The following is a 27,783-nucleotide window of genomic DNA, read 5'->3' on the forward strand; positions in this document are numbered from 1 at the left end:
TAGGTGCTGGAACGTTAAGCCAATATTCTATAAGAGGTGAACTCAAGCAGTAGAAAGTTAGGAGTGATATTATAGGACACACTGTGTGAAACGTTGCTGCTCTGTCAGCAGTTTCCTGTGGAGTTTTTTTTAACATATCAGTTTGCTGTAGTGTGTTCAACCACTGATCCAAGATAAGTTGCTAAGAAGTTAATCTCACATCATTGAAGTTAGGACGTAATGAGAGAGAAGTCATATAGCCTAGCAGTATTTTCCACTCTTCAGTCCACTCTTTATGACAGCAGACTGTGGAGCCCCAGTTAGAGACAGACATGATACCTGCAGTGGTACTGATGACCCTGTTGTGGAGCACAGGTAGGATGCTGTTATACTGATACACTTGTGACAGTTACTGAGATATGTTTTGATATTGTAAGATATATTATAATTTGCAGGGTTAGTAAAATAACATACAACTGGAAGCAGACAGTAAAAATGTGTCACAAAGCAGGACAATGATGTGATCACCTGTAAATGTACTTTACTGTAGTCTAACTGTCCATCTGGGGACAGGCACTAATGTCAGTTAAGTTGTGATGGTGTCATGCATCTGACTGTTGTATATTCAGTGTGTCAATGATTGATTGTATCTGTCTATATGTAAATGAATGAGAGTATATATTATGTATTATATATTATATTGGAGTAGGAGAAGGGAGGGGTGTAGTTGATAGAGGTCTATGAGCTGAGTCAAGATCAACAGGTTCAACACTATACGTCACGAAGAGAGAGAGAACTAGAGAGAGAGAGAGATGAGAAGAGAGGAGGGGTGGGGAGAGAGATTTGAGGAGGAGGAGAGAGAGAGGGTAGGGAGAGAGGAGGGTTGGGGAGAGAGAAAGGGAGGGGAGAGAGAGAGAGGGGTGATGGGAAAGGAGGGCATAGAGCAAGATAGGCGAGAGAGGAGGGTAGAGTAGAGAGGAGGGTAAGGGATAGAGGGTAGGGTAGAGAGAAGGGGAGGGGAGAACAGATGGAAGGGGAGAGTGGAGGATAGGAGAGAGAAGGGTAGAGTAGAGACGATGGGAGGGGAGGGGATAGAGAGATTTGCGGAGGAGAGAAGAGGGTAGGGGAGAGAGGAGGGTGGAGGAGAGAAGAGGGTGGAGGAGAGATGGCGAATGTGTTTACACATGGGTGTTGTTGCACCACTGTCATCCCCATCATTTCATGAAAGGTCATGTTATGTTGATTTAACCTCTGCCTCTCTCTTCCTCTGACTCCTCCCTTTCTCTCTCTCTCTCTGTCTCTCTCCCCTTTCTCCTCTGTCTCTCTCTTCCTCTGACTCCTCCCTTTCTCTCTATCTCTCTGTCTCTCTCTCCCTTTCTCCTCTGCCTCTCTCTTCCTCTGACTCCTCCCTTTCTCTCTATCTCTGTCTCTCTCTTCCTCTGACTCCTCCCTTTCTCTCTGTCTCTTTCCAATCTGTCTCTCTCTTTCTCCTCAGATCTCCAGGCTCAAAGCTTCAGTCCACCAGGTAGGGAGAGTATAAATCTACAGTGATTATAGCAGTTCAATATTAGTCAACTTTATTATACCACATGAAGAAAGTCATGTGTCCATACAAACCATTCTAAAACCCAATAACAAGTAGTGTTTTATGGAACTACGTATACTTGACATATTATATATTATATTGGTCTGATGTTAGAGTAGGAGAAGGGGGGTGTAGATGATAGAGGTATGTTACCAAGGCAACAGGGCTGATGCTATCTGTCAGGAAGAGAGAGAGAGAGAGAGAGAAGGCGTGGAGAGAAAGTGAGATGTCAACAGAGATAGTGCTGACAGACTAACATGCAGCCAACTGAATATCTTGTCTTTACTGACTTCTCACCAGTGATGTCATCATAACCAGCAACCTTTTCCACTCTTGGTCCGGCTCAGCTTGACCCCTGACCTCTGAAATTAATGATTTAGAAAACTGACAAAATCAAATGTCTTAAATTAGATTTAATCTCATCTGCAAAGAGAGTTACACATTTGCATGGAAGGGTAATGTACACTACATGACCAAAAGTATGTGGACACCTGCTCATCTAACATCTCATTCCAAAATCATGGGTATTAAAAGAGCGCTCTCCTTGTCCCAGAATCACCCAGAATGCACAGCACCGCCTATTGAGGTAGCAAGGGCAACGTTTCCCATCTCCTCAACAGTATTTCTGTTAGATTCCACTCTGGGAGACACATCGATCTGCAGGTTGAATATGGTGAGATTGTAGACTCCTAAATTGATAGTGCAGGTTGTTTAGGCGATTTAACAGCTAGTTAGCTACTTCACATGCTGATATTGTCTTTGGTATTATTGTGTGTAGATACATTTAGCTAGCCAGCCAGCCAGCCCACATAGAGAGCATTGCATTGTGGATGTTGTAGTCAACTTGAGCTGCAACAGATTTCCACAACGATGTTCCATCTTGTTACATCCTTATTATTAGGGATGCACTGATAGTACATGTTTGGCCGATACCGATATCCAATATTTTCCTTGCCAAAAAGAAACCATACCGATAACCAATATAAAACATTTTGCGACCTTTTAAGCATTCTCGTACAGTTAAATAGTGAATGTCTGGGGACACACTGGGTTTAGCTGTTCTCCAAATACTACTTTTGAGTTTATAATAAATTAGCTTCAACTGGTTGAGGGACTCTACACACCCCATTTAGCCATACCCTAGGTTTATCTGTATTTCTACACACCCCATTTAGCCAAACCCTAGGTTTATCTGTATTTCTACACACCCCATTTAGCCATACCCTAGGTTTATCTGTATTTCTACACACCCCATTTAGCCATACCCTAGGTTTATCTGTATTTCTACACACCCCATTTAGCCATACCCTAGGTTTATCTGTATTTCTACACACCCCATTTAGCCATACCCTAGGTTTATCTGTATTTCTACACACCCCATTTAGCCATACCCTAGGTTTATCTGTATTTCTACACTCCCCATTTAGCCAAACCCTAGGTTTATCTGTATTTCTACACATCCCATTTAGCCGTACCCTAGGTTTATCGGTATTTCTACACACCCCATTTAGCCATACCCTAGGTTTATCTGTATTTCTACACACCCCATTTAGCCATACCCTAGGTTTATCTGTATTTCTACAGCCCCAAACTACTTCCTAACGCTTCGAACACACCGACTGCATCACAGCTGCATAGCATTTTACACAGCGAGGCAACTATACTGATGCAGGTACCTTTCAACTATACTGATGCAGGTCCCTTTCAACTATACTGATGCAGGTACCTTTCAACTATACTGATGCAGGTACCTTTCAACTATACTGATGCAGGTCCCTTTCAACTATACCGATGCAGGTCCCTCTCAACTATACTGATGCAGGTACCTTTTACACAGCTAGACAACTATACTGATGCAGGTACCTTTCAACTATACTGATGCAGGTCCCTTTCAACTATACTGATGCAGGTCCCTTTCAACTATACTGATGCAGGTCCCTTTCAACTATACTGATGCAGGTCCCTCTCAACTATACTGATGCAGGTACCTTTCAACTATACTGATGCAGGTACCTTTTACACAGCTAGACAACTATACTGATGCAGGTACCTTTTACACAGCTAGACAACTATACTGATGCAGGTACCTTTCAACTATACTGATGCAGGTCCCTTTCAACTATACTGATGCAGGTCCCTTACAACTATACTGATGCAGGTACCTTTCAACTATACTGATGCAGGTCCCTTTCAACTATACTGATGCAGGTACCTTTCAACTATACTGATAGGTACCTTTCAACTATACTGATAGGTACCTTTCAACTATACTGATGCAGGTCCCTTTCAACTATACTGATGCAGGTCCCTTTCAACTATACTGATGCAGGTCCCTCTCAACTACACTGATGCAGGTCCCTTTCAACTATACTGATGCAGGTCCCTTTTACACAGCTAGACAACTATACTGATGCAGGTACCTTTTACTCAGCTAGACAACTATACTGATGCAGGTCCCTTTCAACTACACTGATGCAGGTCCCTTTCAACTATACTGATGCAGGTCCCTTTCAACTATACTGATGCAGGTCCCTTTTACACAGCTAGACAACTATACTGATGCAGGTCCCTTACAACTATACTGATGCAGGTCCCTTTCAACTATACTGATGCAGGTCCCTTACAACTATACTGATGCAGGTCCCTTTCAACTACACTGATGCAGGTCCCTTTCAACTACACTGATGCAGGTCCCTTTCAACTACACTGATGCAGGTCCCTTTCAACTATACTGATGCAGGTCCCTTTCAACTATACTGATGCAGGTCCCTTTCAACTACACTGATGCAGGTCCCTTTCAACTACACTGATGCAGGTCCCTTTCAACTACACTGATGCAGGTCCCTTTCAACTACACTGATGCAGGTCCCTTTCAACTATACTGATGCAGGTCCCTTTCAACTATACTGATGCAGGTCCCTTTCAACTACACTGATGCAGGTACCTTTTATACAGCTAGACAACTATACTGATGCAGGTACCTTTTACACAGCTAGACAACTATACTGATGCAGGTACCTTTTACACAGCTAGACAACTATACTGATGCAGGTACCTTTTACACAGCTAGACAACTATACTGATGCAGGTACCTTTTACACAGCTAGACAACTATACTGATGCAGGTCCCTTTTACACAGCTAGACAACTATACTGATGCAGGTCCCTTTCAACTATACTGATGCAGGTCCCTTTCAACTATACTGATGCAGGTACCTTTTACACAGCTAGACAACTATACTGATGCAGGTACCTTTTAAACAGCTAGACAACTATACTGATGCAGGTACCTTTTACACAGCTAGACAACTATACTGATGCAGGTCCCTTTCAACTATACTGATGCAGGTCCCTTTCAACTATACTGATGCAGGTCCCTTTCAACTATACTGATGCAGGTCCCTTTCAACTATACTGATGCAGGTCCCTTTCAACTATACTGATGCAGGTACCTTTCAACTATACTGATGCAGGTCCCTTTCAACTATACTGATGCAGGTCCCTTTCAACTATACTGATGCAGGTACCTTTCAACTATACTGATGCAGGTCCCTTTTACACAGCTAGACAACTATACTGATGCAGGTCCCTTTCAACTATACTGATGCAGGTCCCTTTCAACTATACTGATGCAGGTACCTTTCAACTATACTGATGCTGGTACCCTTCAACTATACTGATGCTGGTACCCTTCAACTATACTGATGTAGGTCCCTTTCAACTATACTGATGCTGGTACCCTTCAACTATACTGATGCTGGTACCCTTCAACTATACTGATGCAGGTCCCTTTTACACAGCTAGACAACTATACTGATGCAGGTACCTTTCAACTATACTGATGCAGGTCCCTTTCAACTATACTGATGCAGGTCCCTTTCAACTATACTGATGCAGGTCCCTTTTACACAGCTAGACAACTATACTGATGCAGGTACCTTTTACACAGCTAGACAACTATACTGATGCAGGTCCCTTTCAACTATACTGATGCAGGTACCTTTCAACTATACTGATGCAGGTCCCTTTCAACTATACTGATGCAGGTCCCTTTCAACTATACTGATGCAGGTCCCTTTCAACTATGCTGATGCAGGTACCTTTTACACAGCTAGACAACTATACTGATGCAGGTACCTTTTACACAGCTAGACAACTATACTGATGCAGGTACCTTTCAACTATACTGATGCAGGTACCTTTCAACTATACTGATGCAGGTCCCTTTCGACTATACTGATGCAGGTCCCTTTTATACAGCTAGACAACTATACTGATGCAGGTACCTTTTACACAGCTAGACAACTATACTGGTGCAGGTCCCTTACAACTATACTGATGCAGGTCCCTTTCAACTATACTGATGCAGGTCCCTTTCAACTATACTGATGCAGGTCCCTTTTATACAGCTAGACAACTATACTGATGCAGGTACCTTTCAACTATACTGATGCAGGTACCTTTCAACTATACTGATGCAGGTCCCTTTTATACAGCTAGACAACTATACTGATGCAGGTACCTTTCAACTATACTGATGCAGGTACCTTTCAACTATACTGATGCAGGTCCCTTTCAACTATACTGATGCAGGTCCCTTTCAACTACACTGATGCAGGTCCCTTTCAACTACACTGATGCAGGTCCCTTTCAACTATACTGATGCAGGTCCCTTACAACTATACTGATGCAGGTCCCTTTCAACTATACTGATGCAGGTCCCTTTCAACTATACTGATGCAGGTCCCTCTCAACTATACTGATGCAGGTACCTTTCAACTATACTGATGCAGGTCCCTCTCAACTATACTGATGCAGGTCCCTCTCAACTATACTGATGCAGGTCCCTTTCAACTATACTGATGCAGGTCCCTCTCAACTATACTGATGCAGGTACCTTTTACACAGCTAGGCAACTATACTGATGTAGGTCCCTTACAACTATACTGATGCAGGTCCCTTTCAACTATACTGATGCAGGTCCCTTTCAACTATACTGATGCATGTCCCTTTCAACTATACTGATGCAGGTACCTTTTACACAGCTAGACAACTATACTGATGCAGGTCCCTTTTACACAGCTAGACAACTATACTGATGCAGGTACCTTTTACACAGCTAGGCAACTATACTGACAAGTGTCCATGATAGTAGGATCACCAGGTCAGTTTAGTCGTGAGCTTGTGCTAAATGAAGCTAGTTAGCTAGCTAGCTAACCTAGCCAATGAGGTGTGTGTGAAAGAAATAGTCAAATAAGTTGTGCTAGTTACTACCCCTGATAACTTTCCCAAATAATAATGTTTGAAAGAGTGTGAGTGTGTATGCTTGATAAATAGTAATGGAAGGTCTGGCTTTCCAAGACATTCTGTTCATCTGCAAGCAGACCTGATGATTGTAGATGGAGGGAGAACCTGTTATTTACAATGGAAGAATATAACTTCCTGTAGCCTATATAATAAAACAATGACAATAATCCCTTCATATATACTGTAGTTGAAGGTTATTTTAGTGTCGTAAAAAGTGTTCATTAAAACAAATCAGGATGTTTGGTGGATGGATTCATTGTAGATGTTCTGCTGTGTATCGAGGGGTGTATGTGAAAGTGGTAGATTTGTAATTCTTTACCAGAGAAAGTTCTGGATTACGTGTCTTTGGGTGACTTCAGTCTTTGACAATTCAGCTACTTTGTTCACAGTCCTACTGTAATGTTCTGGGTGTAGCTGGTGCAGAGGAGTCAGGAGAGTAGAGATGCCAGCTTCTGGCAGGGCAGGCGGAGGGGCAGGTTTCGGGTCGAGAGCCAGACCAGGGCCTCACTGCGGTGGCGGAGGTGAAAACCAGAGGTAAGGCTGACCGAGACCCCAGACGTTCCATAAACGCCCTCCAGAACCTTGACGTGATCTGGTGACCTCGATCAGACACTAAAACCTCTGGCACCCCATAGTGCCGGAAGATGTGTGTAAACAGGGCCTCCTCAGTCAGTAGGGCCGTAGGGAGACTGGGAAAAGGAAGGAGACGGCAGGACTTAGAGAACTGATGCACAATGACCAGGATCGTGAGGGAGGAAGATCCTTGAGGAAAATAAACAGACAGGTGCGACCCCGGACATTGTGGAATGGGTAAGGGCTGTAACGTCCCTCTGGGCAGGTGGGGGGAAGTGGGCTCTGTACGTAACGCCGCTCGATGTCCGCATCCAGCTCCCACACTACCGGTGCCACCAGGCAAGAGGAATTTTTGGAGTGTGATCTATGGACCGCTCCTCTGTGTCATACATCCGGGACAGTGCGTCTGCCTTCGTGTTCTGGGAACCTGGTCTGTAGGACAGTGTGTCTGCCTTAGCGTTCTGGGAACCTGGTCTGTAGGACAGTGTGTCTGCCTTAGCGTTCTGGGAACATGGTCTGTAGGACAGTGCGTCTGCCTTAGCGTTCTGTGAACCTGGTCTGTAGGACAGTGCGTCTGCATTAGCGTTCTGGGAACCTGGTCTGTAGGACAGTGTGTCTGCCTTAGCGTTCTGGGAACCTGGTCTGTAGGACAGTGCGTCTGCCTTAGCGTTCTGGGAACCTGGTCTGTAGGACAGTGCGTCTGCCTTAGCGTTCTGGGAACCTGGTCTGTAGGACAGTGCGTCTGCCTTAGCGTTCTGGGAACCTGGTCTGTAGGACAGTGCGTCTGCCTTAGTGAAAACAAAACGGGTAAAAAAAACATGGCCCTTGCCTGGCGAGGGTTCAGTCTCCACCTTGCCTGGCGAGGGTTCAGTCTCCACCTTGCCTGGCGAGGGTTCAGTCTCCACCTTGCCTGGCGAGGGTTCAGTCTCCACCTTGCCTGGCGAGGGTTCAGTCTCCACCTTGCCTGGCGAGGGTTCAGTCTCCACCTTGCCTGGCGAGGGTTCAGTCTCCTCGCTGCCCGGATGTACTCCAGATTGTGGTGGTCAGTCCAGATGAGAAAAGGGTGTTAAGCCCCTTCAAGCCAAAGTCTCCACGCCTTCAGAGCCTTGACAACAGCCAACAGCTCCCGATCCCCCACATCATAGTTTCGCTCCGCCGGGCTGAGCTTCTTCGAAAAGAAAGCACAGGGGCGGAGCTTTAGTGGCGTACTCGAGCGCTGAGAGAGCACGGCTCCTATCCCAGATCCGGATGAGCCAGCACAGGAGCCGAGGTAAACAGAGCCCTCAGGTGACCAAAAGCCCTGTCCGCCTCAGCCGTCCACTGCAGTCGCACCGGTCCCCCCTTCAGCAGTGAGGTAATGTGAGTCGCTAACTGACCAAAGCCCCGGATAAACCTCCGGTAGTAGTTGGCTACCTGACCAAAGCCCCGGATAAACCTCCGGTAGCAGTTGGCTACCTGACCGAAGCCCCGGATAAACCTCCGGTAGTCGTTGGCTACCTGACCAAAGCCCTGGATAAACCTCTGGTAGTAGTTGGCTACCTGACCAAAGCCCCGGATAAACCTCCGGTAGTAGTTTGCTACCTGATCAAAGCCCTGGATAAACCTCCGGTAGTAGTTGGCTACCTGACCAAAGCCCCGGATAAACCTCCGGTAGTAGTTGGCTACCTGATCAAAGCCCCGGATAAACCTCCGGTAGTAGTTGGCTACCTGACCAAAGCCCCGGTTAAACCTCCGGTAGTAGTTGGCTACCTGATCAAAGCCCCGGATAAACCTCCAGTAGTAGTTGGCTACCTGACCGAAGCCCCGGATAAACCTCCGGTAGTAGTTGGCTACCTGACCAAAGCCGCTGCACCTCCTTTACCGTGGTGGGAGTCGGCCAATTACACACGGCTGAAATACAGTCACTCTCCATCTCCACCCCTGAAGCTGAAATGCGGTCACTCTCCATCTCCACCTCTGAAGCTGAAATGCGGTCACTCTCCATCACCATCCCTGAAGTGGAAATGCAGTCACTCTCCATCTCCATCCCTGAAGCTGAAATGCAGTCACTCTCCATCTCCACCCCTGAACCTGAAATGCAGTCACTCTCCATCTCCACCCCTGAAGCTGAAATGCAGTCACTCTCCATCTCCATCCCTGAAGCTGAAATGCAGTCACTCTCCATCTCCACCCCTGAAGCTGAAATGCAGTCATTCTCCATCTCCACCCCTGAAGCTGAAATGCAGTCACTCTCCATCTCCATCCCTGAAGCTGAAATGCAGTCACTCTCCATCTCCATCCCTGAAGCTGAAATGCAGTCACTCTCAATCTCCACCCCTGAAGCTGAAATGCAGTCACTCTCCATATCCACCCTTGAAGCTGAAATGCAGTCACTCTCCATCTCCACCCCTGAACCTGAAATGCAGTCACTCTCCATCTCCACCCCTGAAGCTGAAATGCAGTCACTCTCCATCTCCATCCCTGAAGCTGAAATGCAGTCACTCTCCATCTCCACCCCTGAAGGTGAAATGCAGTCACTCTCCATCTCCATCCCTGAAGCTGAAATGCAGTCACTCTCCATCTCCATCCCTGAAGCTGAAATGCAGTCACTCTCAATCTCCACCCCTGAAGCTGAAATGCAGTCACTCTCCATCTCCATCCCTGAAGTGGAAATGCAGTCACTCTCCATCTCCACCCCTGAAGTGGAAATGCAGTCACTCTCCATCTCCACCCCTGAAGTGGAAATGCAGTCACTCTCCATCTCCACCCCTGAAGCTGAAATGCGGTCACTCTCCATCTCCACCCCTGAAGCTGAAATGCAGTCACTCTCCATCTCCACCCCTGAAGTGGAAATGCAGTCACTCTCCATCTCCATCCCTGAAGCTGAAATGCGGTACCCTAGGAAGGAGACAGACTGTTGGAAGAACAGACATTTCTCAGCCTTGACGTACAGGTCAGGCTCCAACAGTCGACCAAGTACCTTGAGCATCAGGGACACACACTTGGCGCGTGTAGCGGAGTATATCAGAATGTGGTCGATATATACACTACTACACCCTGCCCCTGCAGGTCCCGGAAAATCTCGTCTACGAAGGTCTGGAAGACATCAACCTGTACGGCATGACAAGGTACTCATAGTGCCCTGAGGTGGTACTAAATGACGTCTTCCACTCGTCCCCCTCCCGGATACGCACCAGGTTGTAAACGCTCCTGAGATCCAATTTTGTGAAGAAGCCCTGTGCATTGACTCTATCACACTGGCTATGAGAGGCAGCAGGTAGCAGTACCTCACAGTGATTTGGTTGATACCTCGATAGTCAATGCACGGGCGCAGACCGCCATCCTTCTTCACCACCAGAACAAGGACAGGGACCGACTTCGGTGGAAGTCATGACACCTACAACTGTCACCTTTTGTAGCAACTGATTTACTTAACTAAAGGCACATCTCAATATGTGGTCCAGGTGTCTTAGTGTTCCTATAGAAACCTGTGTCCAAACACAGCATTAAATAGCATCTAATCAGAATAGTGTACAGAGCAAAGTTATTACAGCTATTTAAATGTAATGCGTTTTTAGTGTTTATTCTGTGTCATTAATAAAATCACTGTTGCCTATTAGATCAATATCAATGTGAACACGTCTGATTGGACTAGATCCATGTTGAGGTGAGACACGTCTGATTGGACTAGATCCATGTTGAGGTGAGACACGTCTGATTGGACTAGATCCATGTTGAGGTGAGACACGTCTGATTGGACTAGATCCATGTTGAGGTGAGACACGTCTGATTGGACTAGATCCATGTTGAGGTGAGACACGTCTGATTGGACTAGATCCATGTTGAGGTGAGACACGTCTGATTGGACTAGATCCATGTTGAGGTGAGGCCATTCCATGTCTTTATTGGTTTGTATGAGAAGTCAGTTTGGGAGAAGGTGGTGGACCGTTTGAGGATTCTACAGTTCCCCTGGTGGAGGTTCTTGGAACACTGATATTTAAGTCTGAGGTTGATGAAAACAAATTTGGTGCTGCAATGTTGTGTGTTATCTTGAATACCAGGTAGATGTTGGAGTACAGAATGAAATGGAGAGGAGAAGGAGAGGAGAGAAGCGAGGGGGAGTAGAGGAGAGGAGAAGGGGAGGAGAGGAGAAGCGAGGGGGAGTAGAGGAGAGGAGAAGGGGAGTAGAGGAGAAGTGAGGGGGAGTAGAGGAGAAGAAAGGGTCAGAAGAGGAGAAGGGGAAGAGGAGAGGGGGGAGATGATGAGAGTGCAGGAAGAGCAGAGGGGGAAAGAGTAGAAGAGAGGGGGAGAAAGACAGAGGGGGAGAAGAGGGGGGGAAGAGGAGAGGGGGAGTTGAGGGGGAAGATAGGGGCAGAAGAGTAGATGATAGGCAGAATAGGAGAAGAGATAGGGAGAAGAGGAGAGAGGGGAGGGGAGGGGAAGAAGAGGAGAGGGGAAGAAGAGGAGAGGGGGAGGAGAGGAGAAGGGGAGAAGGGGGAGAAGAGGAGAAGAAAGGGAGAGAAGAGGAGAACAGAGAGGGAGAAGAGGAGAGGAGAAGGGGAGAAGAGGAATTGGAGAGAAGAGGAAAGGGGGAGAAGAGGACAGGAGGAGGGCAGGGGAAGAAGAGTAGAGGGGGAAGAGTAGATGGGGGAGAAGAGGAGAAGAGAGGGTCAGAAGAGGAGAGGTGGAGAAAAGGGGGGTGAAGAGGAGAATAAAGAGGGACAGAAGAGGAGAGGAGAAGAGGAAAGGGGGAGGGGAGGGGAGGTAGAGGAGAGCGGGGAGAGAAAAGAGGGAGAGAAAAGAGAGGAGGAGAGGGAGAGAGGGAGAGAAAAAGAGGGAGAGAAAAGAGACTGGGAGACGAAGAGAGGGGAGAAGAGGCTGGAGAAGAGAGGGGAGGGGAGAAGATAGAGGAGGAGAGAGGAGAGGTTGAGAAGAGGAGAGGGGTGGGAGAAGAGGAGAAGAGAGGAGAGAGGAGAGGAGGAGAGAGGTTGAGAAGAAGGGAGGGGGAGGAGAGAAGAGGAGAGGGGGGATAGGTGGAGAAGAGAAGAGGAGAGGGGGAGAAGAGAAGTGAGGAGATAAGGTGAGTGAGGAGGAGAAAAGGAGAGGGGAGAAGAGGAAAGGGGGAGAAGAGGAGAGGGGAGAAAAGGAGAAGAGATGGGAGAGGAGGAGAGGGGGAGAAGAGAGGAGGGGAAGAAGAGAAGAGGAGAGGGGGGAGGAGGAGAAGGGAGGGAGGAGAAGAGAGGGGGAGAAGGGAGGAGAAAAGGAGAGGAGGAGAAGAGGAGAGGGGGGAAGAGGAGAAGAGAGGTGGAGAAGAGAAGAGGAGAGGGGAGAAGAGGAGAAGAGAGGTGGAGAAGAGAAGTGAGGAGATAAGGCGAGTGAGGAGGAGAGAGGAGAGGAGGAGAAAAGGAGAGAGGAGGGGAGGGGAGAAGAGGAAAGAGGGAGAAGAAGAGAGGGGAGAAGAGGAGAAGAGAGGGGGAGAAGAGGAGAAGAGAGGGAGAGGAGGAGAAGAGATGGGAGAGGAGGAGAGGGGGAGAAGAGGGGAGGGGAAGAAGAGGAGAGGGAGAGAAGAGGAGAGGGGGAGAGGTGGAGAAAAGAAGAGGAGAGGGGGAGAAGAGGAGAGGGGAGGGGTAGAATTGGGGAGAAGAGGAGAAGAGGAGGAGGAGAAGTGGAGAAGAGAGGGGGAGAAGTGGGGAGAAGAGGAGAAAAGAACAGTTGAAGAGGAGAGGAGAGGGGGGGAAGAGGAAAAGTGAGGGCGAGTTCATTAACTCAATTCTACTGACAAAGTTTGTCTATGGAGATTTCATGGCTGAGTGCTTGATTTTATACATCTGTCAGGAAGGGGTGTGGCTGAAATAGAATCCACTAATTTGAAGGGGTGTCCACATACTTTTGTATATATGGTGTATGTACACATGGGTGTTGTTGCACCATACCAACGTTAAGCCTGTCTTCCCCATCACATCATGAAAGGTCATGTTGATGTTCATTTAACCTTTGTCTCTCTCTTCCTCTGATTCCTCCCTTTCTCCTCTGATTCCTCCCTTTCTCCTCTGTCTCTCTCTTCCTCTGACTCCTCTCTGTCTCTCTCTCTGTCTCTTTCTCCTCTGTCTCTCTCTTTCTCCCCAGATCTCCAGGCTCAAAGCGTCAGTCCACCAGGTAGGTAGAGTATAAATCTACAGTGATTATAGCAGTTCAATATTAGTCAACTTTATTATCCCACATGGAGAAATTCATGTGTCCATACAAACCATTCTAAAACCCAACAACAAGTAGTGTTTTATGGAACTACTAATACTTGTCAACCACAAAGCATTACTGCTGTTAGAATAACAGAATCACTGTCATCATCTGTCCTCACCACTGTGTTTTCCTCTCTGCTGTTAACAGCTGAACTCTCAGTCAGACTGGTGGATGGGACCACTTCCTGTTCTGGGACAGTGGAAGTCTTCTACAGAGGAGAGTGGTTCGGTCTATGTCCTAGTTGGTGGAGAATGATGAGAGAGACTAAGATTATGTGTAGAGAGCTGGACTGTGGGAATCCTGTATCTGAATCTAGAAGACCTCTGATTGAATATAGAAGAGGAGGAGTCATACTATATAGTAGTTGTAGTGGAAATGAGTCTTCAATTGGACAGTGTGTCATCATAGGAGGACCTGGTTACTGTGATGGTGGATATTATCATCATGTGAACTGTTCAGGTAAGAGACTGGTCATATTGACAGATTTATTTATACATTATACAATATTACCATGTATCATGTTTTATGTGTTTTTAATTCATTTAAATAGAGGGAGAGATGTCAGATGTATTTAAACATTATATTTGTCATATTGGTTTATGGGAGATGTTCATGGGCAGATCATTGTAGTTCAGATGGTACTGAAGTGAAGCTGCCTGATGGATGTCCAGCTGTTTATTTTCTATAAAGTGAAGTGAACTTATTCCTGTCTCCTGCCTGCATTATTCCCAACCCGATCCTGAGTGACTAAGAACCCATTTCTACCTCTTACAGTATCAAACATAGCAAACTACAATCTTTTATCCAACATATTTGTGTTCAGTCCTCGACAGTGTCATCAACAAAACTGATTGAATGTTCAACCAACTCTTTTTCTCCAGAGTCTGTGCGTCTTGTGGATGGAGCTGGTCTCTGCTCTGGGAGAGTGGAGGTGAAGTCCAATCAGTCCTGGGCCTCAGTGTGTGAAGCTGACTTTGACCAGCAGGATGCAGAGGTAGTCTGTAGGGATGTTGGCTGTGGGGCTCCTGCAGCTCTACAGGGGGGGCTCTATGGAGAAGGTGAGGGTCAGACCTGGGATAAAGAGTTCCAGTGTAAAGGCAAAGAGTCCCTTCTCCTGGACTGTGACACCTCAGACAGAGAGAACAACACCTGCCTACCTGGTAATGCTGTTGGACTCACCTGCTCAGGTAAGAAACAGTTTGTCACTCAGTCAACATTGTTTCTCACCTGGAGTGAAAAATATGAGAGACAATATAGGTGTGTTTTAGTGAGAAAATAGTAAGATTACTGTCTCTCTCTTTTCTTTTCTCAGAGCCTGATGATGTGAGGCTGGTAGGAGGAGGCAGTCGCTGTGCTGGTGGAGTGGAGTGGTACGACCAGGGAGAGTGGAGGACTGTGGGAGCTAGAGTGTGGAACCAGAAGAATGTAGCTGCACTAGTGTGTAGACAGCTGGGTTGTGGCTCCACTGTTTCAGTACCACCTGGAAACACCACTAGAGGGTTTAGAGTTTCCTGTTCTGGGTCTGAGTCTTCACTGAGGGAGTGTAGAAGAACATATGATCTCCATCCTGGACTCACAGTGATCTGCTCAGGTAAAAACAAGATACACTATATGGCCAAAAGTATGTGGACTTTAGTGGACTTTGGCTATTTCAGCCACACCTGTTGGTGACAGGTGTATAAAATCGAGCACACAGCCAAGCAATCTCCATAGACAAACATTGCCAGTAGATTGGACTTACTGAAGATCTCAGTGACTTAACGTGGCAAGTCTAGGAGCAACAACGGCTCAGCCGTGAAGTGGTAGACAACACAAGCTCACAGAACAGACAGTCAAGGGCTGAACCACGTAGAGCGTAAAAATAATCCTCTGTTGTTAAACTCACTGCTGAGTTCCACATACTTTAGTCCATGTATTATATCTCCTTCCTGGACTCACAGTGATCTGCTCAGGAAATATCAACATATCATAATTATATTCAACTCATTTCCTTCATTCATACAACTTCCTCTGCACCTCTCATGATGACTGTTTAACTTGTCAGTCTGCTTTACTAAATAGATCACTCAGTCAAGTTGGAATCAAATACAACTTAAATATCCCAGAATGCTTTTGTATTTGAGTGTCATCTCAGTGAACGTGTCTACCCACTACCACTGTCACATGTCATGTTATTGTCACATCTAAATGAGGAAAGTAGTTGAGGAGCTACGTTTTCTTTTTCTCTCCTCTTGTCCCAGATGTCCTGCTTCAGCCTGATATCAACATATGTTGTCTCAGTGACTGTAGGCCCACTACTCATGTTGCCCTGTGAGGGAGGGTGGCTGGCACTGTTACATGCTGATGTTATTGTCATGTCTATAGGAAACTAGTTGAAGAGGTTTTTCTTGTTCTCTTTTATTGTTACAGATCTCCTGGTCCAGCCTGATATCTTCCTGACTGACCCAATGGGAGGGGTCTTCAGGGGCCACCAGGGGCCCGAGATGTTCAGGGGCTACAACTTCACCATCACCTGCTCCACTCAGCCACAGTAGCCAGGAGGCTCCTTCCTCCTCACGTTCACCGGCTACAACAGAACCCAGACCCAGCCAGCTGTCAATCACTCTGCTGCATTCCTCTTCCCTGCTGCAGATGACTCCCACCAAGGGAACTACAGATGTGTTTATGACAATTATGTTTTCTCTCACAACTTCTCCTCTGAGAGTGAGCTCCTCTTCCTCACCATCACAGGTAACTGAACATGAACCAGACCTATACCTTTGTCATTGACAGATTTCCCACAGATCTATGTGATGATGATCAGTCCCCTCATCAAAGGTGTTTCTGTTTGCAGCCTCTCCTCTGCCAGCCTTCATCATCAGACACGTTGTAGTGCTGCTGATCCTACTGACAACAATCACCACCTCCTACCTGTACTACAAGGTAAAGACATTTACTCAGACGTTACAAGTAATTTAAACTAGAGGGAGAGGGTGAGGGGGAGAGAGAATGGAGATACGAGAGAGTAAATGTCTGACTGTTGGTGCTGTGTCTCCCTAGCCCACCAGGAGGCAGAAGAGAGTGAACAGGGTGAGCAGCATGGATCTTTATGTCAATGCCATGGAGATGGTCTCTCTGAGCTCCAGAGCTGAAGCTGGACCGGGAGAGGAGAGAGCAGCCCAGGGGACGGAGTAGGAGTAGAATGAAGCTGACTCTACATGCTGATCTTAGGTCAGTTTTGTGTTTTAAATCGATGGTCAGCAGTGGACTGGTGTTTAAAATGTGGTGACAAACCTTAAGTATTTCTAATTTTAATAACAATTTGAGAATAAGTTTATTTTTCTAGAACCTTGTAAGAAATCTAAAAGGAGTGACTGCAACCACCATTATTCATTTAATTTGTTTTTACAACCAGAGAAACATGGGGTTTTGGTAACATGGGGTTTCCGGAAACATGGGGTTCTGGGAAACATGGTGTTTTGGGCAACATGGGGTTCAGGGTAACATGGGGTTTTGGTAACATGGGGTTCAGGGTAACATGGGGTTTTGGGTAACATGGGGTTTTGGGTAACATGGGGTTCAGGGTAACATGGGGTTTTGGGTAACATGGGGTTCAGGGCAACATAGGGTTCAGGGTAACATGGGGTTTTGGGTAACATGGGGTTTCGGGTCACATGGGGTTTTGGGTAACATGGGGTTCTGGGTAACATGGGGTTCAGGGTAACATGGGGTTTTGGGTAACATGGGGTTCAGGGTAACATGGGGTTTTGGGTAACATGGGGTTCAGGGTAACATGGGGTTTCGGGTCACATGGGGTTTCGGGTCACATGGGGTTTTGGTAACATGGGGTTCAGGGTAACATGGGGTTCAGGGTAACATGGGGTTCAGGGTAACATGGGGTTCAGGGTAACATGGGGTTTTGGGTAACATGGGGTTTTGGTAACATGGGGTTCAGGGTAACATGGGGTGTTGGGTAACATGGGGTTTTGGTAACATGGGGTTCAGGGTAACATGGGGTTTTGTGTAACATGGGGTTTCGGGTCACATGGGGTTTTGGGTAACGTGGGGTTCAGGGTAACATGGGGTTTTGGGTAACATAGGGTTCAGGGTAACATGGGTTTTGGGTAACATGGGGTTTTGGGTAACATGGGGTTTTGGGTAACATGGGGTTTGGGTAACATGGGGTTTTGTAACATGGGGTTTGGGTCACATGGAGTTTCGGTAACATGGGGTTTTGGGTAACATGTGGTTTTGGGTAACATGGGTTTTGGGTAACATGGGGTTCAGGGTAACATGGGGTTTTGGGTAACATGGGGTTCAGGGTAACATAGGGTTCAGGGTAACATGGGGTTTTGGGTCACATGGGGTTTTGGGTAACATGGGGTTTTGGGTAACATGGGGTTCAGGGTAACATGGGGTTTTGGGTAACATGGGGTTTTGGGTAACATGGGGTTCAGGGTAACATAGGGTTCAGGGTAACATGGGGTTTTGGGTAACATGGGGTTTTGGGTAACACGGGGTTTTGGGTAACATGGGGTTTGGGTCACATGGAGTTTCGGTAACATGGGGTTTTGGGTAACATGGGGTTCTGGGTAACATGGGGTTTTGGGTAACATGGGGTTCTGGGTAACATGGGGTTTTGGGTAACATGGGGTTTTGGGTAACATGGGGTTCTGGGTAACATGGGGTTTTGGGTAACGTGGGGTTTTGGTAACGTGGGGTTTTGGGTAACGTGGGGTTTTGGGTAACATGGGGTTTTGGGTAATATGGGGTTTTGGTAACATGGGGTTCCTGGGTAACATGGGGTTTTGGGTAACATGAGGTTTTGGTAACATGGGGTTTCGGGTAACATGGTGTTTTGTGTAACATGGGGTTTGGGTAACATGGGGTTTGGGTAACATGGGGTTTGGGTAACATGGGGTTTTGGGTAACATGTGGTTTTGGTAACTTTGGGTTTTGGGTAACATTGGGTTTTGGGTAACATGGGGTTCTGGGTAATATGGGGTTTGGTAACATGGGGTTTTGGGTATCATGGGGTTCTGGGTAACATGGGGTTTGGGTAACATGGGGTTTTGGGTATCATGGGGTTCTGGGTAACATGGGGTTTGGGTAACATGGGGTTTTGGGTAACATGGGGTTTTGGGTAACGTGGGGTTCTGGGTAACATGGGGTTTGGGGTAACATGGGGTATTGGGTAACATGGGGTTGTACTGTAACATGGGGAATCGGGTAACATGGGGGTGTACTGTAACATGGGGTAGTGGGTAACATGGGGGTGTACTGTAACATGGGGGTGTACTGTAACATTGGGGTTTGGGTAACATGGGGTTCTGGGTAACGTGGGATTTGGGTAACATTGGGTTTGGGTAACATGGGGTTTTGGGTAACATTGGGGTTTGGGTAACATGGAGTTTTGGTAACGTGGGGTTTTGGTAACGTGGGGTTTTAATTATTTTAAGAGTTGCTAAATTACTGTCTGTTTTGTTTTCTTGAATATCTGCTTATGTCTTTATCTTATTTAGTGTCTGTTAGATTCTTTATCTTATTTAGTGTCTCTTAGATTCTTTATCTTATTTAGCGTCTCTTAGATTCTTTGTCTTATTTAGTGTCTCTTAGATTCTTTGTCTTATTTAGTGTCTCTTAGATTCTTTATCTTATTTAGTGTCTCTTAGATTCTTTATCTTATTTAGTGTCTCTTAGATTCTTTATCTTATTTAGTGTCTCTTAGATTCTTTATCTTATTTAGTGTCTTATATTCTTTATCTTATTTAGTGTCTCTTAGAATCTTTATCTTATTTAGTGTCTTATATTCTTTATCTTATTTAGTGTCTCTTAGAATCTTTATCTTATTTAGTGTCTCTTAGATTCTTTATCTTATTTAGTGTCTCTTAGATTCTTTATCTTGAAGTGTTTCCATTATTAGTCCATGTATTATGATAATCATCTGTTCATTCTTTGTATTTTGAAACATTTTTTAATGAAGGGGTTTGTTGCTGTTTACCTCTCATGATGTTATTGATTATGATGTAGATTAGTGTGATGTTGTTAGTAGTATAGAGATAATGTTATTGATTATAAATGTTATGATATTGATTATGAAGTAGATTAGTGTTATGTTGTTAGTAGTATAGAGATAATGTTATTGATTATAAATGTTATGATATTGATTATGAAGTAGATTAGTGTGATGTTGTTAGTATTATAGAGATAATGTTATTGATTATAAATGTTATGATATTGATTATGAAGTAGATTATTGTTATGATGTTGCTCTCTAAACTGCCATGTAATCAACTGAATGCTTTTAATAAAATTACAGGCTGTCAGTCTTGTGTGATTTAATTATTAGACAGACGACAACATACAGTATGAATTAACTGAGATCAGTCTGTGTGATTCCCCTCTTGGACAGACTACAACATACAGTATGAATTAACTGGTCATACATTTGGCAGGAGGTTAGGAAGTGCATCTCAGTTTCCACCTCATTTTGTGGGCTGTGGGCACATAGCCTGTCTTCTCTGGAGAGCCAGGTACTGACCTGTATATAGTCCTGCTATTGTTATTTTACTGCTGCTCTTTAATTACTTTTTACTCTTTAATTACTTGTTACTTTTATTTCTTATTCTTATCCATATTTCTTTAAACTGCATTGTTCGTTTGGGGCTCGTAACTATTTGATTTGAGGTTTGCCTACGGTGGCCTTTCTCAATAGCAAGGCTATACTCACTCAGTCTGTACATAGTCAAAGCTTTCTTTAAGTTGGGGTCAGTCACAGTGGTCAGGTACTCTGCCACTGTGTTCTCTCTGTTTAGGGCCAAATAGCATAGTTTGCTCTGTTTTTTGTTAATTCATTCCAATGTCAAGTAATTATCTTTTTGTTTTCTCATGATTTGGTTGGGTCTGATGTGTTTGCTGTCCTGGGGCTCTGTGGGGTCTGTGTGTGTATGTGAACAGAGCCCCAGGTCCAGCTTGCTTAGGGGTCTCATCTGTCTGTCTCTGTCTGTGTCTCTCGCTCTTTCTGTCTCTCACACACAGATGAGGGGATAATAATAACACCTGCTAATTCAAACAGTGAGAAACTACAAACAAACAGAGAGAGAGAAGAGAAGACATCAATGTAGTTATGTATCCTCTATAGACTATGATGTGTTGTTGTCCTGGTGTGTAGTTATGTATCTTCTATAGACTATGATGTATTGTTGTCCTGGTGTGTAGTTATGTATCCTCTATAGACTATGATGTATTGTTGTCCTGGTGTGTAGTTATTTATCCTCTATAGACTATGATGTCTTGTTTGTCCTGGTGTGTAGTTATTTATCCTCCACATAGACTATGATGTATTGTTGTCCTGGTGTGTAGTTATTTATCCTCCATAGACTATGATGTATTGTTGTCCTGGTGTGTAGTTATGTATCCTCTATAGACTATGATGTATTGTTGTCCTGGTGTGTAGTTATTTATCCTCCATAGACTATGATGTATTGTTGTCCTGGTGTGTAGTTATTTATCCTCTATAGACTATGATGTATTGTTGTCCTGGTGTGTAGTTATTTATCCTCTATAGACTATGATGTATTGTTGTCCTGGTGTGTAGTTATTTATCCTCTATAGACTATGATGTATTGTTGTCCTGGTGTGTAGTTATTTATCCTCTATAGACTATGATGTATTGTTGTCCTGGTGTGTAGTTATTTATCCTCCATAGACTATGATGTATTGTTGTCCTGGTGTGTAGCTATTTATCCTCCATAGACTATGATGTATTGTTGTCCTGGTGTGTAGTTATTTATCCTCCATAGACTATGATGTATTGTTGTCCTGGTGTGTAGTTATTTATCCTCCATACTATGGTGAGTGTAAATGCATGGCCAACTACTACATGTCTGGTCAGGGTCCAGAAGTCACCCACCAACCCTGGAGAGATACAGACACCCACCAACCCTGGAGAGATACAGTCACCCACCAACCCTGGAGAGATACAGTCACCCACCAACCCTGGAGAGATACAGTCACCCACCAACCCTGGAGAGATACAGACACCCACCAACCCTGGAGAGATACAGTCACCCACCAACCCTGGAGAGATACAGTCACCCACCAACCCTGGAGAGATACAGTCACCCACCAACCCTGGAGAGATACAGTCACCCACCAACCCTGGAGAGATACAGTCACCCACCAACCCTGGAGAGATACAGTCACCCACCAACCCTGGAGAGATACAGTCACCCACCAACCCTGGAGAGATACAGTCACCCACCAACCCTGGAGAGATACAGTCACCCACCAACCCTGGAGAGATACGGTCACCCACCAACCCTGGAGAGATACAGTCACCCAACAACCCTGGAGAGATACAGTCACCCACCAACCCTGGAGAGATACAGACACCCACCAACCCTGGAGAGATACAGACACCCACCAACCCTGGAGAGATACAGTCACCACCAACCCTGGAGAGATACAGTCACCACCAACCCTGGAGAGATACAGTCACCCACCAACCCTGGAGAGATACAGTCACCCACCAACCCTGGAGAGATACAGTCACCCACCAACCCTGGAGAGATACAGACACCCACCAACCCTGGAGATATACAGACACCCACCAACCCTGGAGAGATACAGTCACCCACCAACCCTGGAGAGATACAGTCACCCACCAACCCTGGAGAGATACAGTCACCCACCAACCCTGGAGAGATACAGACACCCACCAACCCTGGAGAGATACAGTCACCCACCAACCCTGGAGAGATACAGTCACCCACCAACCCTGGAGAGATACAGTCACCCACCAACCCTGGAGAGATACAGTCACTCACCAACACTGGAGAGATACAGTCACCCACCAACCCTGGAGAGATACAGTCACCCACCAACACTGGAGAGATACAGTCTCCCACCAACACTGGAGAGATACAGTCACCCACCAACCCTGGAGAGATACAGTCACCCACCAACCCTGGAGAGATACAGTCACCCACCAACCCTGGAGAGATACAGACACCCACCAACCCTGGAGAGATACAGTCACCCACCAACCCTGGAGAGATACAGTCACCCACCAACCCTGGAGAGATACAGTCACCCACCAACCCTGGAGAGATACAGACACCCACCAACCCTGGAGAGATACAGTCACCCACCAACCCTGGAGAGATACAGTCACCCACCAACCCTGGAGAGATACAGTCACCCACCAACCCTGGAGAGATACAGTCACCCACCAACCCTGGAGAGATACAGTCACCCACCAACCCTGGAGAGATACAGGCTTTGCAGGATTTTGTTCCAGACCACCACTGAAATGCCTGAAGTCAAATTGGCTCATCATAAAGGATTTGATGATATATTGATTGACTGGTATTTGTTGTTGTGGTACCTGGCTGGGGAAACATCTGCATACCTGGTCTCTGCCCCAATAATCTCTCATTCCTCCCAAAGTGTTTGCTTGCTCACCTCCCTTCATGGACAGGATTTGACAGGAATTGATTAGTATGGAAACTCATGCTATCACCTTCGCCTTCACCAATCCAATGCTTTTACACTTTATGGGGAGTAGTGAATGAGTGTACACTTCAGGAAGCAGTAAATACTTTTGGGACGCACCCCTGGCCCAGGCCGGAGGATCTCCAAATTGACCACTTGTCAAAGGTTGCCAACACATTCTCTGGTGCTCTATTCTGGAATATTAACTGTCGTTTGTCGCCCCCTGGTGGAAAGGACGTAATATAATCCTTCTCTCTATATTTCTGTGCATTTTGTACCTCGCAGCACACCGTACAAATATTCAAAGTTCAAGGCCGATATTACCGTTCTGCGAGCAGCCGGATAATATGTTGGCAGAACAACAGTATATTATATATTTTTTCCCGAAATAAAAATAATAATAACAAATAATAATACATCAATAAAAATATAAATGTATATATTTTTATTCTAAATAAGAGTCGAATTTGACAATATCGATTATTGTGGCACTGTAGTTCAATACAACTGTTTTTCACAGCATTGCAACCACTTTTGAAACAAATAAATTGATAATTTGACATATTTTAATATTGTATAATTTATACCAGCATTTCTTTAGAAAGTTTACTAACTGAATACTGGCATGTTGAAAGCTGTTGTGAAGGTCAGTGGTGTAGTGGTGCCTGGAGAAGTGGGTATACAGTACTCTAATCTAGTAAAACATTTTCCAAATGGCCCAGAGAAGGAAAGGCACCCTGTGGGAAAGATTCTATTGGTCACAGTCAGGCCAACGCAAGCTGTAATGTTCAGTAGGATAATAGTAGACCAACCCAAGCTGTACTGTTCAGTAGGATAATAGTAGACCAACCCAAGCTGTACTGTTCAGTAGGATAATAGTAGACCAACCCAAGCTGTACTGGTCAGTAGGATAATAGTAGACCAACCCAAGCTGTACTGGTCAGTAGGATAATAGTAGACCAACCCAAGCTGTACTGTTCAGCAGGATAATAGTAGACCAACCCAAGCTGTACTGGTCAGTAGGATAATAGTAGACCAACCCAAGCTGTACTGTTCAGTAGGATAATAGTAGACCAACCCAAGCTGTACTGTTCAGTAGGATAATAGTAGACCAACCCAAGTTTATATAGTACAGACAACTAGCACTATTGTTGTATTAGCAGTGTTTCTATAGTACAGACACAACAGTACTGGATTAGCAGTGTTTCTATAGTACACCAAGCACTATTGTTGGATAATAGCAGTGTTTCTATAGTACAGACACCAAGCACTATTGTTGTATTAGCAGTGTTTCTATAGTACAGACACCAAGCACTATTCAGTAGGATAATAGTAGCAGTGTTTCTATAGTACAGACACCAAGCACTATTGTTGTATTAGCAGTTTCTATAGTACAGACACCAAGCACTTACTATAGTACAGACACCAACACTATTGTTGTATTAGCAGTGTTTATATAGTACAGACACCTACACTATTGTTGTATTAGCAGTGTTTCTATAGTACAGACACCTACTGCACTATTGTTGGATTAGCAGTGTTTCTATAGTACAGACACCAAGCACTATTGTTGGATTAGCAGTGTTTCTATAGTACAGACACCTGGTGGAACCACTATTGTTGGATTAGCAGGACACCCACACTTCAGGTTGACTCACATCTGCAGTAAAAGATAAACTGTGATGACAGGCACTGGCAGGACCCAGCCAGAAGAAAGGAAAATGGACACCCACACTAGTGACACATGGTTAGGGGGACACAAGATATCTGTTAGATAGGAACAACAGTAGTGACACATGGTTAGGTAGGACACAAGATATCTGTTAGATACACCCACACACTTCAGGAACAACAGTAAAAGTGAAACTGTTGACAGGCACTGTTAGATAGGTCACAACAGTAGTTCACATGATTAGGTAGCAAACAATATATCTGTTAGACAGGAACAACAGTAGTGACACATGGTTAGGTAGGACACAAGATATCTGTTAAGATAGGAACAACAGTAACGTTATTGATACAAACCCTCAATGTGAAGTGATATTAATCCATAAATACAGAGCACAAGTACCACCCTTTTATATAAACCTTTTACGGTAGTAAGAAAATAAACATTCACTTAATATTTCAATAAGTCACCTGCTAGTAAATCACCTGCTGGTAATAACTAGCGTGACATTGTAGTGCAGAGACCAACGGTGCTCGTTAGCTCGTCATTAACACGGCTAGCTAAGACAGCAACAACTTGGTTAACTGGCTGAAATAGGTCTTCAATTCATGAACGGCTAAATTAAATATATACAGAGCCACATTCGCTATTGACTTTAGGATATATGAACCAGTTTTCCAAAACCACTATTGTGTTATACAGTTTGAAACAGTTTTTATGTACAGAGGAAGAGGACTCGAACCTGCTCTCAGAATATCTGTCAGACTGAGGAGCGGGCAGACCAACTTCCCAAATAGGGGAGAAGCACTCAAAACACACTAGTTGTTCTTTCAAAGAAAATAATACAAAAATGGTACGTCCGAAGATCTCTCGTATTACCAACTTTACTACAATGGCAGCAAATATTTTAATGAATTCAGTAACACATAATGAAAGGAAACGTTATTTATATCACCCCTTTTCCTGAGGAGAATGGTTTCACCCACTACTCTCCCGGAACTGAGGCTTTGACATCAACAGTTTCACTTTGTTCCACTTTTGGTGAGCAAAACAGCTCATAACGTAGCTAAATACTGACATTATTCTCAATCGAGATATCTGTTCATATCTAAATACATGGCTCTGCTTTGGTCTATTCCATTGATATTGTCAAACTGAACATTACATTGAACATGTGAGTCATTTAGCAGACGCTCTTATCCAGAGAGACTTACAGTAGTGACTGGATACATTTTCATACGTTGCATTGGCAGGACAATTCCATTAGTAGTTGGGAGGAGAGCAGAAACACCTCCACTGATACTGTGTAACCTGTCTGCAGTCAACCAGCCATCCAGACTGAAGTGAAGGCCTTGTTACAGAATGAAAACACCTTCTCTTTCGTCGGCATGGCAACCTGTAAACATGTCAGTGGCGTCACAATGTTGCACAACAGCAGCAGAACATTGGATGGAGGGTCATTGTACCATGACACAGTGTCCCTGTCTATTCTACTGTATTGGTACATGTGGTATTACAATACATTAGAAGATCTGTAGACGGCAGCATTGAAACAATTTACAACACATCGTCAACTGGCAACCTACTCTGTTTCAGTGCTGTTTAAATATCCCACTTATTTTATTCTGCTGTTAGATCATCAGTAAAGAATCAGGAAAATGTCTTTTGCAGGCATACTTTCTCATGTGTAACCTGGGAAGTCTGTCTATATGGAAGTACATAAACAATTAGGCTTTACTTTTGTCAAATGTAGGCTTTGGGCCTTCTAGTCCTGTGGGCCTAGGGTCATTAAATATCCCATTGTTTTTGATTCTCCTCTCCTCTCCATTCTAGCACCATATGTTCTGTTGTTTACTGATCTCCTCTCCATTCTAGTCAATCCTGTTGTTTACTGATCACCTCTCCATTCTAGCACCAAACAATCTAGGTTTACTGATCTCCTCTCCATTCTAACCATGTTCTGTTGTTTACTGATCTCCTCTCCATTCTAGCACCATACGTTCTGTTGTTTACTGATCTCCTCTCCATTCTAGCACCATACATTCTGTTGTTTACTGATCTCCTCTCCATTCTAGCACCATACGTTCTTCAGAAGCTGGACAGCATATGAGTAGAATCCATCTTCTCTCCCCTCAAGACCAACATCACACAAGATGCTTCAGAAAAACAACAACAAGCTGGTGAAGTTGCTACCCAACAGGAACAACCAATATGTTTAAGGTATATAGTCTACCAAGTGTTAATGTCACTACATGTCTAAGTTATATAGTCTACCAAGTGTTAATGTCATTGTAGAGGGTGGGTCCCAAAGACCCTCCCCATTAGTGATTAAGGGGACTTTAAGATTCATCTGTTTTGCTGCAGGCCTTATAATAGATACTGTTTCTATGTGTCTAAAACTCTGCCACTAATAACGTTGTACAAGCATCTAATTAGTCTTTTGGTTCAGCCCTGGCTGATCTTATAGTGGGCTTGCAGGCTGGGTCTGAGTCTATATTAGTCTTTGTGGTTCTGAATGAGTGATGGTACAGAGAGTGGGCTTGATACAGGCTGGGTCTGAGTCTATATTAGTCTTTGTGAGTTAAGTCCTGGCTGATGTGAGAGTGGGCTTGCAGGCTGGGTCTGAGTCTATATTACATATGAGATGAATCTTTGTGGTTCATTATATTGGCTGATGTGAAGTGTGCTTGCAGGCCGGGTCTGAGTCTATATTAGTCTTTGTGGTTAGGCCCTGGCTGATGTTAGGGGGCTGTCAGGTCTGGGGCGGGTCTGAGTCTATATTAGTCTTTGTGGTTCTGCCCTGGCTGATGTGAGAGTGGGCTTGCAGGCCGGGTCTGAGTCTATATTAGTCTTTGTGGTTCGTCCTAACATGTGACCCTCCAGCTTGCAGGCCACCAGTCTATATTAGTCTTTGTGGTTAGGCCCTGGCTGATGTGAGAGTGGGCTTGCAGGCTGGGTCTGAGTCAGACAGAAACTA

At 45.0% G+C, this 27,783-nt stretch overlaps 1 protein-coding gene across 1 annotated transcript in view; it reads left to right on the top strand.

The window, feature by feature from the left end:
• The first annotated feature begins 258 nt into the window (after positions 1–258).
• LOC135537362 (scavenger receptor cysteine-rich type 1 protein M130-like) overlaps positions 259–27,783 on the top strand; it is a 78,412-nt gene continuing 50,887 nt past the window's right edge. The window contains exons 1-8 of the mRNA XM_064963551.1: positions 259–354; positions 13,550–13,579; positions 13,811–14,122; positions 14,545–14,850; positions 14,976–15,088; positions 15,904–15,973; positions 16,073–16,193; positions 16,366–16,393. Of these exons, the coding sequence (XP_064819623.1) occupies positions 312–354; positions 13,550–13,579; positions 13,811–14,122; positions 14,545–14,850; positions 14,976–15,088; positions 15,904–15,973; positions 16,073–16,193; positions 16,366–16,393 (1,023 nt within the window). The 5' untranslated portion in view covers positions 259–311. The remainder of the gene's footprint in view (positions 355–13,549; positions 13,580–13,810; positions 14,123–14,544; positions 14,851–14,975; positions 15,089–15,903; positions 15,974–16,072; positions 16,194–16,365; positions 16,394–27,783) is intronic.

Source organism: Oncorhynchus masou, unplaced genomic scaffold (genome assembly GCF_036934945.1).
Source record: "Oncorhynchus masou masou isolate Uvic2021 unplaced genomic scaffold, UVic_Omas_1.1 unplaced_scaffold_756, whole genome shotgun sequence".
NCBI lineage: Eukaryota > Metazoa > Chordata > Actinopteri > Salmoniformes > Salmonidae > Oncorhynchus > Oncorhynchus masou.